General features: G+C 63.9%; 1 protein-coding gene across 15 annotated transcripts in view; it reads right to left on the bottom strand.

Annotated features, from left to right (window-relative positions):
* Nucleotides 1–166: 166 nt before the first annotated feature.
* JAKMIP3 (Janus kinase and microtubule interacting protein 3) overlaps nt 167–15,234 on the bottom strand; it is a 97,378-nt gene continuing 82,310 nt past the window's right edge. For 9 of the 15 annotated variants that reach the window (XM_038579155.1, XM_038579156.1, XM_038579154.1 and 6 more), the window contains 3 exons: nt 15,120–15,158; nt 13,705–14,586; nt 167–2,605 (listed from right to left, as the gene is read on the bottom strand). In XM_038579155.1, the coding sequence (XP_038435083.1) occupies nt 14,425–14,586; nt 15,120–15,158 (201 nt within the window). In that variant the 3' untranslated portion in view covers nt 167–2,605; nt 13,705–14,424. Of the gene's footprint in view, nt 2,606–13,704; nt 14,587–15,119; nt 15,190–15,234 lie in introns of those variants that run through there. The other 6 variants (XM_038579163.1, XM_038579165.1, XM_038579164.1 and 3 more) reach the window with 2 other exon arrangements.

The raw sequence follows: 15,234 nt of genomic DNA, 5'->3' as shown, positions 1-15,234 counted from the left end.
AGGGGGCTGCGGGTAAGACCCCCGGCTCCCCTCCCCAGCACGCGGGAGCACCAGGTTCCCTTCCTGGTGGAACACGGCATCAGAGAACGAGGCGGAACACAGAAGTGGCCAGCGTAGCCACTATGTCCAGACTTGAGTGCCTTGGGAAGAGCGGAACTTGGATATCTTAAGATTTAAAACATTTTTTTTTATTAAAACTGTACAATAATTTACAAATGAGTAAAAATTCTCTGGTATATATCATAGGAATCACAATACAAAAATATGTGCAAAATTTTGTAGTTGACCACCATACAAACCTATTTCAGGCCTGTGAATACTGTTTAGCACGGAACAGAATATCACATGTTTAGAGTGTGGTTAGTAAGGAGCTGCTTCAGAGGACACAGATACTGGCTGGCGTGTTGCCACGATAAAACAAGTCCTAGTTCATTTTTGCATAAATTTACAATAAAGCTTTTTAAAATACAGTAAACAAATAGATGATTTGATACACATATTTACAACTTGATTTTCCTGAGCCTAAATGTAAATCCATTACTGTGTTAAAACACACAATCCATCTTAAGGTTTCAGTGATGGGGTGATGGTAAGTGTGGACTGACGTCACGATGCCTCCAAACCCACTCCCGGCACACCCTCCGATTCCTGATATCCAGCGCGGTGTTGACAAGCCGTGTAAGGCACGCGGGGTGTCCCGAAGGCTACGGGTTCTGCAAGAGCAGAGCACTATTGAAGAAGAGCCACCGCCCTTCAGCAGCTGGGACTCCAGACCGTGGAAATGTGGAAATGAGGTGCACACACTCGCACATCCGTGTCAACCAGGGAGCTGCAATTTACATGGATTTCTAGTGTAGACAAAACGAAAACATCGGTGGTTCTGGGTATTGTGTACACAGTGCGATTGTGTTGATAATTGTTACGCTGCACACATGTCCACATCTTGGTTTACACAACAAACATTTCTGGCAACTTCTGGTCCCTCCTCTTGTCCCATGAGAGAGTGGCATTGACACACAGACTTCCTCTGTTTGAGGAGTTTTTGCAGTAACAGAGCCCAGATACTTTCAGGAAATTCAATGCAGCCCACTGGTTTAGCATAAAGGTCATGCTCCAGGGCTTAAAAAAACCTTGTGATTTTAACACACTTGAATTCTTCAGATGCCCAGTGGACTAGCAGGAAATCAGTGACAAACGCTCATATTTGCTTTCTTGCTTTCTTGCTTTTTTGGCAAAAGCCCAGTCCTGAAATGCTGGATTTTATAATCAGATGAAAAGAAGGTGCCTACGACACATGAATAGAAAGAGTGATCTCCAAGGAGAGGAACGGGCATTGCAGCTACATGTGGGCTTCTCACAGGAACATGGCAAGGGTACAAATGCAGCTTGGTACATGGAATATTAGTTCACTGAGCCATTTTCACTATGTACTTTTACACTCAAACAACAGCTTCACGCAAGCACCGGTCCAGATCTACGTGCTTCTCTGTCCCGCACAGAACACCCTTTTCAGACTACAGAGCTGTGATAAGAGTGTCTGGCAAGTGTGCGGATGGCCTGGGAAGAGCTCCAGACACATGTATGTACAACATGCAAAATCATGATGATGCAAATGCACACAGGGGACGTGAATTTGGGTTTCAAGTGCACATCGTCAGCTCCTGAACGGCCAGCCCGTTCGGCTGCTACTGCTGGGTCCCCACAGGAGACAACCCCACAGCGCCTCCCCACACGGAGTTTCTGGACACCTACGTCACACGCTCCACCCAGCTCCAGAGCCCCGCGGGGGCTTTGAGGCTCTATCAAGGCCACTGTTGGCCAGTCAGCTCCGAACACAATGTGTGCCGGGAGGATGGAGTCATTGGAATGAGACAGGACTATGCAGAGGGTGAAACAAGATCTCGGATCTGACCTGCAAACCCCAGCAGCAGCCTCAGCTAGAGAAGCAGTGGGCCTGCCCGTATCTTGCCCAAGTGAGTGAGTCACTGCGGCTCTCGTGACCACAGGAAGGACGGTCCTTCCCGGGCGAGTGTCGGTTAAGGGAGCAACCCCCCACTGCCCAGCAGAAATCCCGCCCCCGCTACGGAGAAGCAGACCCGTCTGACCCCGTAAGCTTTCTCCCGATTTCAACCTGGGGCATCGAGCCTGGTCTGGCGTCGGTCGTCCGCACCACAGTTGAACACGTCTTCAGACGCAGACACAAAGTGATCCTGACGCTCGCAGACCAGGCGGCCCTCCCTCCAGACCCTCAGAAACGCAGTCTGCTTTCCCTTCATACTGTGCCATTCGTCGGTCACATTCTCCCCTGGCTGCAGGTGTCCCCACCCAGCACGTCAACTTCCAGGTGTCTCAAAAGAGCTAAGATCTCGTCTCCTGGTTGAGCATGCACGAGTGCATACACAGGGACTCACGCACATGCACGCGCACGCGCACACACACACACACCTTGCACCACCAGGGTGCAGGGTCGATGGAAGCGCCACTTCCCGCCCGGGAGTCGGGCTGTGTCCGAGTGCTGGCAGACGTCCCTGGGCTGTGGGCCAGAGCACCCGGCAGCGAGGGACCTCAGGCTTAAAACGGGCTTCATCCATGTGCCGTGTCCTTTCTGAAAAAGAGCGAAGACAAAAGCTTTATTCTAGCGGGAGCCCTCTGAGGCCCTCGTGGGGCAAGGCTCGCAGTGAGGGGTCTGGAGAGGCGCCCCGGGCGAGGGCGCTGATGGAGCGTGGGCTCCGCACGTGGACAGTGAGACCACAGTGGCTCCAGCACCAGCCACGGCGCCTCCCTCGCCACATAGGGGGAGCTGCCCACCCGGATACCCAGTGTCCACGTCCTCCCGTTCTGCAGCCGGGAGGAGGCCTCTACTAGGTACTGATTCTTCCTTTTACCTCTCCCGCCTTTACTGCTTGGAACGGGTCATGAAGGAGCAGCTCGGGCTCCTCCACATGGGGGATTGGGGTGGGGGTGGGGGTGGGGACGAGGGGGGGCACCCAGGGCAGGACCCCTGGGCTCGCACATGTTAGAAACCCCACACGTTCCGAGTCTAGGAGATGCTGCAGAGGATTCTCTCGGTTTGGGGTTTCTAATCTACCTTCTAAGTAGGAAGCCCCCCCCAAAGCAGAAAGGAAATGTAACGGGCGGGAGACACACACACTCACGGCCCAGGCCGCACACGTCCCAGCGGGAACCTCTGGACAATTAGTGACGCATTGTTCCTTGTCCCTTCGATCGGATTCGTATCTAAGTAGGTTCCCCCCAAAGCACCCAGAGGTGAAGGGGCCGGCCGGACCAGCCCTCCCATTTTGCAGACAGAAAAGCTGAGGCTCCCGGAGAACAGGCACCCGCCAAGTCACAGTTCTCGGCCGACCAGAGCCAGGGGCCCTGCCCGCCTGCCCGCCTGCCCTCCCACCCCAGGCACTGCTTCTCCCAGACACACGGTAACCGGCTGCGGCATGAACCTCACACACGCAAACAGAAAACATCTCATTGAAAATAACACACAGAATCCTAAAAAGTCACTCCCCCAAATGGAAGGAACAAGACAACGGCATCTGGTCGCCTGTGGTCACTTGATTCCCTTTCCTGAGCCGGCCCGGCCCTACTTTGCTAACATTCACCGTTCGCTGCTCCCTCCGGGAGGGGTGACTCTCTGCCCTCGTCCGTGAGCACAGCTCTGCGCCCACACTCACGCGCACACGCACACACACGCGCAGGCACGGATCTGCTCTCGGGATTCCAGGCTTCCCAAATGCCTCCTGCCCCCAGGCCCAACTCCTCGGGGGGAACGGTGTCCCCACACGTCCCTTCTCTGGCTGGGACCCAACTTCCTGACCGTCCCTGCAGCCCACGAGCTCATTGAAGCAGGAGTCATAAAAGCACAAGACAGGTGAGTGTGAGATCACCTCGTGGCTGTGACCGTGGTCTCACGGCCCCACGGGGCACTGCCCACCAGGCCCCCAGCCCAGAGCGAGGGCGGAGCAGGGGCGGAGCCTGCAAGGTCAGCCCTCGACTGGCCTCGGGAGCGTCGCCTGTGAAACTGTCCCCGGGTGACAAGGTGGTGCTGGTGGACTGGCCTTGACGGCTTGTACGAAAGGGCGTACTTTGTGGCAAACACCTGTTTCCTCCTGAGGGCCTGACATTTCCACGCATGGGGGCTGCCCAAATGGGTGGCCCCAACAAAACCCCTAAACTCCGAGTCTCAAACAGATGTCCCTGGACAAACGCTGCACACAGACGGCTGCAGCGGCCCCCGTGGGAGGCAGAGACCCCAGGAAATGGGCTTCTGGATCCCCTCCGGACTCTGTCCGGGTCCAGCTGCGTATCCTGATTACATCGCTGACCTAAATCTCAGCCACGGTGGTTCCGGTGCTGGGATCCGAGCATCCTGGGAGTCGCAGAGCATGTGGGTCCTCCTGGAGACCCTGAACACTCTGCTTCCCACCCCCGGGGACTGAGGGAGACTGGCCTCCATGAGCAGCCGTTCATTTATCCGGTTCTTCACGCGGCCAATACGTATCTGAGTGTGTCCTGGGGGCCAGGTCCCCCTTGAGCGTCCACACGGGCCGCGCGGGGGTTCCACAGTGAGCCAGCCGGGACACCTCTGCCACACGCAGCTCCCCGAGGGGCTCACAGGTCACAGAAGAGCCCGGTCCAGGGACGGTAACGCGGGTTAGACCAGGTGGCAGGAGAGACGGGGGACGTGGGAGGCGCTCGTAGCACAGGGTGGGCCCCCCCAGCAGCTCAGGGCCCGGGGGGCGGAGTCTGGTGCACAGACTGCGATGGGGGTGATGGGGGTGATGGGGGTGAGGAGCGGACGAGGGAGACATGGACTGAACCTTCACATCGGGCCGCGCTGAGGGTCAGCGACGAAACACAGGAATGAGCTGATAACCAAGGTCACGAGCAGCATTCGCTGCGTAAGTACGACGACGAGCACGGGACGGGGGAAGGACACGAGGGGGCCCCGCGGGCAGCAGGGCACTGTCACGGGGGCACCCGGCCGACAGCCGCGGAGCGGGCCCAGCGCTGGGGAGCCCACGGGGGACGCCATCCGTAACTCGCGCACGGACCCGCACGTGCGGGGTAGGAAACAGCGTAGTGATTAATGCCAAAACAGAGCCCGCAGAACAGGCTCCCGCCATCTGTGTTTGTGCCGGGAACTCCCGCCGGGATCCCCACTGTCGGGAAACAGAAAGCTGTTGGCAAAGGAGAGACGACGTCTTCCTGGGGTCGGAGGAGCCCCCGGGACGGGCGCCAGCCGCAGATGGCAGCGCAGGGGAGGGCCCAGGCCCGCGGAAACCGCACAACCCAGGAACGCCGGCCCGGGGGTGGGCGAGCACCGGCCCCACGGTCACCGGGCGGCCCGGGCCCTGCTCCCTGGGCCGCAGACCAGAGTGGCCCGCGGAAACCAGAGCCCGTCCACGTGAGCTCGGAGCTCACTCTGCTCGGGGCCAAGGTCTTCCCCCCAAGGCTCCGATGGGGGTAAGTATCGAGACATAGACGCCCTGGCCAGGCTCCCCTGCTCCTGGCTCCCCGCAGGGCCTTCCCATAACCTCGCACACGCGCCCGGCGCCAGCCCGGCTGTCCCCCCACCCTGGCCGCTCTGTCCCCTCGGAGACCCCGGGCTCGCCCTCGGGGCCACCCACACTCACACGGCTCCGGGTGTCCTCCTGCGGCTTTGACTCCGCGGCTGCCTGGTAAGCACACGAGGAAGGCCGCGGCCCTGTCACAGGTGAGGGGCGGCCCCAGGGCTCGCGAATGCTGCGGGGGTTAGTGTCACGTGTGACCTCGATGGGCCACCGGCGCCCAGACATTTGCCGGCATTACCCGGGGCGTGGCAGTGGGTGAGGGTGCTCCCGGGGGAGACGAGCATCCGAATCCACAAGCGAGTAAAGCCGAATGCAGCCCGTGCGGGTGGGCCTCGTGCGATCAGTCGAAGGCGTGACGAGAACGGAAGTGCTGAGCAAGAGGGGACCTCCTGCCCTGAGCCGGGACGTGGGCCTTCTCCCGCTCTCAGGCGTGGGCTGACCGGGCTCCCCGGACAGGAGTCTCCAGCGTCGGCTCTCCGGGCCCTCAGGCCTGTGGACTTGGGCGGCCTCTGCACCCGTGGGCCCCCTGGTCCGCAGCCTGCCGGGCGCGGGTCTCTGGACAGCTCAGCCCCGCAGCTGCGAGACCAGGTCGTACACTCATTCCCTCTCCACAGACGGACAGAGACACACGGACACACACCTCCTGCCGGGTCTGGGGCTCCGGGGAACCGGGACCCGTACAACGCGTCACTTGACTCCCCCGCCGCAAGGAGGCCCAGCTGGACAGAGGTCACCTCACCTGCTGTGGCCGCGCGACTCAGTGCAGCGGCGGGACCCGACCTGGGCCTGCTGGGTCTCCTGAGGGCAGCCTCCCCCGAGCCCCCGCAGACGCACTGGAGGCCTTAAGTCCCAGAGCACGCCACAGTGTCACTTTAGGAAATTCAGACCCAAGACGACGTCACACGCAGCCAAGGTAGAAAGCGGTCTGCTCGCAGCCCCAACCCCGGGGGCTCAGCGGTACCCGTGGAGGCCCCTCCCCTGCAGAAACTCAGTTCTCAGCGTGGGCTCCGAGGCCCATGGGTCCTGACGCTCGTGGGGTCCCAGGTCTGTGGGCTGCGAGGCCCATGGGGTCTGAGGCCCATGGGGTCCAAGGCCCATAGGGTCCTAGGTCTGTGAGGTCCCAGGCCCGTAGGGTCTCAGGTCTGTGTGGTCCCAGGCCCGTGGTCCCGAGGCTCATGGGGCCCCACTGAGCCCCCCATGGCCCATGGCCTCAGCATCTGTGGGACTCCACCCTGGAACCGGGCACTCTGGGTTGGGCTGTGGCCATGGGTTCCCTCAGGCTGGGAGGCCATTTCTGGGGAGGCGAGGTCCTGCCTCCTCTCCAACAGCCTCAGTCCGCTGGGCCCGATGGGGACCCTGCACCACTGACCCCGAGGACCCTGGCAAGCAGGCAAACCACACTGACTGGCCAAGGGGGGCCCGGGTGCAGAGCCAGCAGAGACGGATGGCGCAGCCAGAGTGGAGGCAGGCAGGGAGCCAGGGGGCACAGGGGACGGGACACTCCTCATCTGGGGTGTCTGGGACTGCCCTGGCACTACTTCTCACCCCCCTGCCCCATTCGGTCCACCCTGCACATCTGGAAGTGGCCCTGAAGCTCGCGGCGGGTGGGGGGGTGCACGGCCGGGGCTCCACTGGCCACAGACCTGAAATCACGGAGGAGCCCTGCCAGGCGGCGGGGCCCTGGCCTCACTGTGTCCAGACCCTTCCTGTCTCCCTCACTGGCTGGATGAAGCCAGAGGCCCCAGAGGAGCCCCCCAGGCCACCCCCTGTCTGTCCACACTGGCCGTGTGTCTCAGATGGAGCCTCTAATGCACGCGAGGCCCCGGCCCCTCAGGACCAACCTCCCCCAGTCCCCGGGACCCTGAGCCCCATCCTGGTGCCCGGGGGTGAAGTCTGGCCATGGAGGAGCATGCAGGGCAGTGGCCGAGGGAGTGGAGGGGCCCGTGCCTGCCGAGCCCCCTTCTCCAGAGAGCCAGAGCATCAGCCTGGAGCCCGCAGGGCCGGGGTCCCCTGGGCGGGCAGGTGGGGTCCCCGGAGCAGGCCAAGCCAGAGGGAGCCCTGGGGGGCAGGGAGAGCCACGGCCGAGCCGCCTGTCTGGGTGAGAATAGGAGGTGGGGTGGGTGCGGGGGGCAGGAGTGGGGCCCGTGGAACTGGCGTGGGCGGCAGCAGGACAAGGGGTCAGGCAGGCTGGCCGGAGGGCGCTGCTCCTCCGCAACAGCTCCGGCTGGCTCGGGCCGCGGGCAGCAGGCACAGTGCTCTCCGGTCCCCCGACACCCGGCAGCACCCGGGAGCGGCCCCTGCGACCCACAGCTGGGCAGGCAGGCACAGGGCGCTGGGCTGCAAGGCCCCGGCCCTCTGCTTCTCACCTCCTCCTCCATGCGGCCCGTCCAGCCCCTCGTGGCGTCCGTGGCAGGGGGGCAGCACCAGGCTGCTGCAGGGCCAGGCGCCCGGTCCCCAAGCCTAGAGCGGGTGCCACGAGGGCGCTGGACCCACAGCCCGGCCACCGAGTTCTCAGGGACACACGAGGATCCGGCCTCGGCCCTGGGGGGGTGGCGGAAGCGCAGGGTGACAAGGCACCACGGTCCCCAAGTGCCGGGCTTCCCTCCCGCTCAGCCGGTGGCCCCCCCATAAGGCCCTGCCCCGGTTATCACACACAGTGCGACAGCTGGGGGTCACGGCGGGGCAGGGGCGCAGCGCAGGCGGCTTCCAGGGCTGTGGTCACGTACGGGGACCGGCCAGGACTGCACGGACAGCACCGCCCGCCTTCCCACCACCCGAGCACCCAGGGCCCCCCCAAATCCACATCAGCCCCGAGTCACCAGGGCCTGGAGCTTGGCCCCCAGGGAACGGCCAGAGGGCTCCTAGAAGCCATCCAGTCCTGCCCCTGCCGGAGAGGAGGGTGCTCGTCCACACGCATGAGCTACACAACCTGTACACGCACCCTCCCCCTGGGCCACCCTCCCCGCTGCCCGGGCTCCTAGGTCTCCGCCTGACCACACGCTCACCCAACTGCACAGATGCACAGACACACACACACCACACACAGTGCACACATGGAACACACACGGCACATGCACAACACACACGGTGCACGCACAATACACAGTGCACACCCACAGTGCACACATACAGCATACACAGTGCACACACAATACAAACAGTGCACACACCACAGTGTATGCACAGAACACAGAGCACACACAATGCACACACAGAACCTACACGGTGCACACAGAGAGCACACACAACACACTGTACACACACACCGCACACACAGAACACACCCACAGCACACTCAATGCACAACTACACACAGTGCACACTCACCGTGCACACACTCCACCCACACGCAGAGTACACAGGCATGCACAGGGGCTCACACCCGTGCACACACTTTATGCCTCCTTCTCCATCGGTTCTCAGTTTGTTTCCACTCGAGGCCGAAGCAGCTGCTCTCAGCCCGGGAAGGAGACACCCCCTCTGACGCGGACTTCGCTATCCCGGCGTCTGTTCCTGATGGCTTCACGGTCGTTCCGGTGAGATCCACGACCGCTCTCCCTGAGATGGCGACATTCCGGATGGCCGGCCGGCTGGCTGCAGGCCCTGAGCCGGGCGGGAGGAATGGACGGGGCAGCAGAGCACCGAGGGGAGCGGAGGGGGGGCCGCTGGCTGCACGCCGCCTCTTCAATTTCCGCCTCAGATGGTCAGAGAAAACCTTACACAACGCGGTACAGACGGGATTCTAAGCGAAGAGCAAAAACAAACTGCTCTGAACCCAACCTGAGCCAGGAGAGAGTCCGGCAGGGCCTCCTCAGGCTGAGCATCTGGGCCCCACGGGCCCGGCGTCGCGACTCATGGGGGTCACCCCGAAGCATCTCCTCCCACAGTAACGAGCTGCACAAGAGCAAGCGCCAAGCGCCCCCGGAAAGACCCAGGAAGAGGTCAGACACGCACAAGCGGTCCCGCACACACATGCGCGAGGCCCAGCACGGGGGTAACAAGCACAGCGCGCGTCCACACGACCGCGGGAAGCACGATGCCTCCCTGTGTGAGGACTTACAAGACGGTAACGCGGCCCTTTACAAACACGTGTCTGCCTCAAAGCGCCGCGCAGGGCAGCGCCCCGCCCCGGGAGACCCGGCTGTGGCTGGGAGCCCGCGTGTCCACAGACCTTACAAACCACGGAGCACGGCCGGCCCATCCCCAGGACGCTGGCCAGAGTGTGACATGAGCCGGTCCCGGGCCCAACACGACTGCAGCAGCAGTGACCTCCACGCGGGCTCGCTCTGACACACAAGTGTGGCCACGCCGTGGCTTCACGGGAGTCGGAGGTTGCACACGTCCGACAGGCACACGGCTGGCTGCCCAGGAGGGCCCCGCAGCGCGCGGCAGGAGCCAGCGTCTGCGGCCCCACCACCTGGCAGGCGCCCTGTCCCTGCCCCCACGACGGACAAGCAGCACCCGAGGACAGCAATCCCGTGAGCTCAGCCACCACCCCCGGGACGAGAAGCCTCAGGAGCTAGCTGCTCACTCGGATGAACCTTCTACGGGGAAACATGAGCATCTTACCTTCTGCTCCGTAAACAAACACATTTGAAAAAAGAAAGTTCCACTGGGTCATGATGGAGAAATTATACACATATTTTTTAAATGAAGTTTCCTGCCCACATGTGCACAAGGCTCGGGAACTGTGACGTATGTGCTCTGAGCGACAGCGGCTGCTCCCTGCTCCCGGCACCGCCACTCGGCGGCCTCCGAGGCCCACGGGGAAGCCGCGCATGAGCGACGCACCACCGGGCGTGGGAGGCGCCCAGCTGCGCGCTGGCGGCTGTAAATCTGGGTCTGCTGACAGTTCATGTCACACGTGTCGCCCCGCAGCCCCGGACTGCTCCCGGCCTCAGCCCCAGGAACCAGTGGGGACGAGGCTGAGGGGCGCGGCCGGCGCAGGGGCGTCAGCAGGCAGCGGCTCCCTCCCCCTGCCTCCCGGTGCGCAGGGACTCGGGGCTGGGGAGGACACTCGAGCCGGGACAGGGCTGGCCACGGAGCGGGACTGGGGATTGTCACCAAAAGAGGAAGAGCTCTTCACAAAGGGGTGGACGGAGCAAGGGATGGATGACCGCGGGCAAAACATGTGCTTTGACCCAGCCCGTGCCCCATGTGCAAAAATGGACTCGGAACCAGTCTTGGATAGAAGTGCCAGACACCAAGTCACATGATCTAGAAGGAAACATGGGAGAAAACAATTGTGATTTGAACCAGTTTCCTTAGGTCCAACACTAAGGGCTGGGTGGGGGTGGGGCGACTGCAGGGTGGGGGTGCCTGCAGGGGTGGGGGTGGAGTGACTGCAGGGGTGAGGACGGGTGACTGCAAGGGTTGGGGTGGGTGACTACAGGGGTGGGGAGTGACTACAGGGGGGGATGACTGCAGGGGTGGGGGGGATGACTGCAGGGCTGAGGATGGGTGACTGCAAGGGTTGGGGTGGGTGACTACAGGGGTGGGGAGTGACTACAGGGGTGGGGGATGACTGTAGGGGTGGGGTGGGTGACTGCAGGGATGGGGGATGACTGTAGGAGTGGGGGTGGAGTGACTGCAGGGGTGGGGTGGGTGACTGCAGGGATGGGGGATGACTGTAGGAGTGGGGGTGGAGTGACTGCAGGGGTGGGGTGGGTGACTGCAGGGATGGGGGATGACTGTAGGAGTGGGGGTGGAGTGACTGCAGGGGTGGGGTGGGTGACTGCAGGGGTGGGGGTGTGTGACTGCAGGGGTGGGGTGGGACAGGGTGCCTGCAGGGGTGGGGGCGGGTGCCCGCAGAGGGCACAGAGGGAGTTGAGGCTGCGGGGATGGCGCTGGATCAGCACTGGGGGCACACGCGTGTGCCAAAGCCCCGAGAGCCGCAAGGCCCAGACCCGAAGCTCACGGACTTAGAGCAGAAATCAGCTGCGGGGCCTGAGCGCTGGACAGCACGGCCGCCGCGGGGGACAGAGCCAGGCTGAGTCGGAGACGGACCCTGTGGGGACCGAGGGCCAGCGAGGAAAGGGTTGTGTGTGGGGTCACCAGGTCAGCAGAGCCTCCTTTTGGGGCAAGCGGTGAGCACGCTCCGTGCACGGGCTGGCGAGGCGTGTGCACCGTGGGAGGCCAAGGCAGGAGTTACAGATGGGGCTGGAACGGATCCTGACTGGTCGGCCGGGGATTGGGGTGACCTTGTGGACTCACGGCTTCATCCCAGGTGAGGGACAATCCACAGATAGATGATGGATCGAGAGATGATGGACAGATGGACGGACGGATGGATGGATGGACGGATATGTGACAGATGCAGAAATACGCACGGGCGTGGGGGTGCCTGAGTAGCTCCACGCTGCGCCCCCAAGGGCGGCCTAGACATCATGCCCCGCCCCCCACTATCCAAGGGGTCGGCTCCCAAACACCCCCCACCCCCTGGCAGCAGGAGGAAGCGCTCCTTGGGGCAGGGACGCTCGACCCGGGAGCACCCTGGGGGGGGCAGGTCAGGAGGTGCTGAGCCGGGGTGGGCGGGTGCTCGGTGGTGCAGGTGGGACAGCAGCAACGGTGGGCGGTCACCCAGAGAGTGGATTAAAGGTGCGGGCGTGAACACCTGGATGGAGGAAGCGATGGCGGGACGGGCACGGATTCCCCAGAGAACGGAACGGAGCAGCAGGAACGGGCCCAGGGAGGCCAGTTGGGGAGCAGGGGTCACTGGGCCCAGGGAGGCCCATCGGGGTGCCGTGGTCACCGGGACCCAGGGAGGCCCGTCAGGGAGCAGGGGTCACCGGGCCCGGGGAGGCCACTGGCAGGCGCCAACCTCTGTGCACAGAAGCACATGGAGAAACGGGACACGTGGCCTCGGGGGCCCCTGCTCCGCGTAGTTACCAGGTGGGACGCGGCCCGCGGAGGCAGAGCCCGGCAGGTGCTCCGTCACCAAGTGCTGGACGTTACCATCCCCCGTGATGAACGTTCGACGTCATCTCACGGGGTGAGTGACCCTGGGCCACAGCGTCGCCCCAGCCCATCCGGCTCCTTCTCAACATCAGAGAAAGGGCTGGCCCTGGGGCCACCGCTCACGGGATCTCACGGGGGGGGGGGGGGAGGGTCGGAGCTGCTGGGCCTCCCGGGGCTCACGGGCCAGCTGCGGCGCTCAGAGCCGGCCCTGGAAGGCAGCCCGGGGCCGCGGCCCGCAGGTGTCCAGGGCAGGTGTGGGTGGGTGCAGGTGTAGCCCGGGGCGTCTCTGGGCCGGGGCCGCTGGCCCCACGACGCCTGAGAGGTCGCTCTGTAGCCCGTGCACCCCTGGAGGGCCCTGGGGCCACGCGTGTCCCGGAGCCCGCGGCAGGCTGACCACAGGCCGTCACGCGCCTCTTCAACGGAATACGCGCCACTCGTACTACGTGAGCGATAATGACTGTCACCGTCCCCTTTCTGAACAGGCAGCGGAACAGCGTCCGTTGTCCCGGCGCGCCCTTCACCCCGGCGTCTGAGGCCCAGGGACCCCGACCAGGAGGGGCTCCCTGAGCGGCCCCAGGGGGCCCAGCACCTCGCTCAGCCTCCAGCAGCACCTCAGCAGGCCCCGTAAGCACCGCAGCTCAGGAGACTGCCGGGAAGGCAGCCTCAGCCGTGCAGGGCCCTCCTGGAAGGCGGGGGGGGGGGGGGGGGCAGTGCCGGCCAGTGGACCCCACGGGGGCTGGAGCCCTTGGGACAGCCCTTCACGCCGGGAGATGAGGCCACCGTCGGACCTCGAAGCTCAGGGACGTCCACTGGCACACCCTCGGGGGCCTGGGGGAGTGTCCTGGGTCCGGGCGAGGAGGCCCCCCGGGGTCAGCACAGGAGGGACCCTGAGGACCCGCCCAGGGATGCCCTCGGGGTGGGGGGCAGACTCTGGGCAGGGCTGGTGGTGGGACGTGAGCCAGCCCCGCCGGTCTCCACTGGCCTGGACAGACACCGGGGCTCCCACTGCAGGCAGGTCCCAGCGGAGCACCCCACATCTCCGCCGGGACCACGCCGCCCTAAGCAGGCTGACGAGGCCAGAGGCGGTGCGGCAGTGACACGCGAGGGCCCCGAACAGCGGGGAGGGGAAACCCGGCCTCCCGTGGACGGACGCAGCACTTACCTGCGTGTCACCAGGATGTCGGGCTCCCTTCTCGTGTCTGCAGGACACAGTGCGTGGCTGCCCTAGCCTCACGGGGCAGCGCGGGCCCCCCCAGCCGGCCGCTGCCCACGGCCTCTGCGGTGCCTGGGGCTCTGCATCCCAGGACAGCCAGGCCCTCTTGTCCCACCGCGCTGCTCCGGGCGGCTCAGGCTGGCCTGGAAGCCTGGGGTTGACGCACGGTGGGGCAGCAGCCGCCGCTGTTCCCAAGCTGACAGCGTCATAAACCAGGCAGGGACACGTTGGCCAGCAGGTGCACAGGACCCCAGCGACCGGGTCCTCCTAGGCCACCCGAGGGGTCGGGGGAACCATCCTCGGAACATCCTCCGTGACCCGTCTGGGCTTCCCTGAATGAAGGTCGCCTCTGCGGCCACAGGCTTCGGGGTGTCATTTTGTGGGGTGCCTGCCTGCGTCCTTTCTGACCGGTCCATCTGAGACGTGTGTTGCGCTATCAAGGGGCCATGAGGTGGGAGTGTAGGGCTGTGGACGCTCCTGCACAGAAGCGGCTCTTTGCACCTGCTCAGCAGGGAACTTATGCATCCCTGTCACCGGGATTGGGAGGCTGCGTCCCGAGGAGGGACCCAGGGTCCGGCAGCCAAGACCAGGCCTCTTCCAGAGGAGCCCCAGTCAGAAAACTAGTTCTAAAACTGGCTCATCAGAGGACAGTGGCCCGCTCAGAGGTGCTCAACGCCCCCCTTTCTCCCTCTTCTTCCTCGACAGGACGGGGTCCGCAGACACCAGATCCTCTTGGGGCTTCAGGGACGAGACGGGGCGTGGGATCTTGCCGCCCGGGCCCCCACTGCTCTCTGGTCCGGCTGGGGGCAAGGGGTCTGGCTCCTCTGGGGGCTGGAAGAAAGGAGACGCGGGGCACAGGTCAGGGAGGCTCCTCCAGAGAGGAAGGGGCTGGAGGGGGGTTGGGGGGGAGGGGAGGGGAGGTCGGGGGAGGGGGGATGCCGCTGCCCCAGGGGAGCCTCTCCGCAGCCTGGGAAGGGCCGGGCATGGGCCAGGCCTGTCGGAGGGAAGCAGCGCGTGGCCCTGGCAAAGCCACAGTAACGACGCCACGGGGAGCACGAGCGGCTTCACGGCGGCCCGGGCACTTCTGGGCGAGTGTTAGCGTAGGCCGCAGCGGAGCGCGACAGGACAGAGGGCCGTGGGGACTCGGAGCACATGGGGGCCTCTACCCGGGGGAAGGCCCCCTCCGGGGTCCTCTCCTTCCCTCGCGCCCTCTGACCCCCGAATCCTGGCCCTGGGGCTGCCCAAGGGCTCTCAAGGCTGCAGGGGAGGCCTTGGAACAGCAGCCCTGTGGGCCCGGGGGGGGGGCGGGTGTTAGACGGGGACCGTCCCCAGATTGCACCAGCACCAGCCCAGGACATACTCACCCGGTCGGGGCCAGGCGAGCTAAGACCACAGAATGAAAGCTAAGGAGAAAAATAAGAACAAAAATAGAAACTGAAAAGGGATGGGGAGGGCGGGGACGTGGAGGGGAAGAGAGAG

The sequence above is a fragment of the Canis lupus genome, chromosome 28, assembly GCF_011100685.1.
Source record: "Canis lupus familiaris isolate Mischka breed German Shepherd chromosome 28, alternate assembly UU_Cfam_GSD_1.0, whole genome shotgun sequence".
Lineage (NCBI taxonomy): Eukaryota > Metazoa > Chordata > Mammalia > Carnivora > Canidae > Canis > Canis lupus.
Note: the sequence above shows the minus strand (reverse complement) of the source record. Positions and strands in the feature narration are given on the sequence as shown.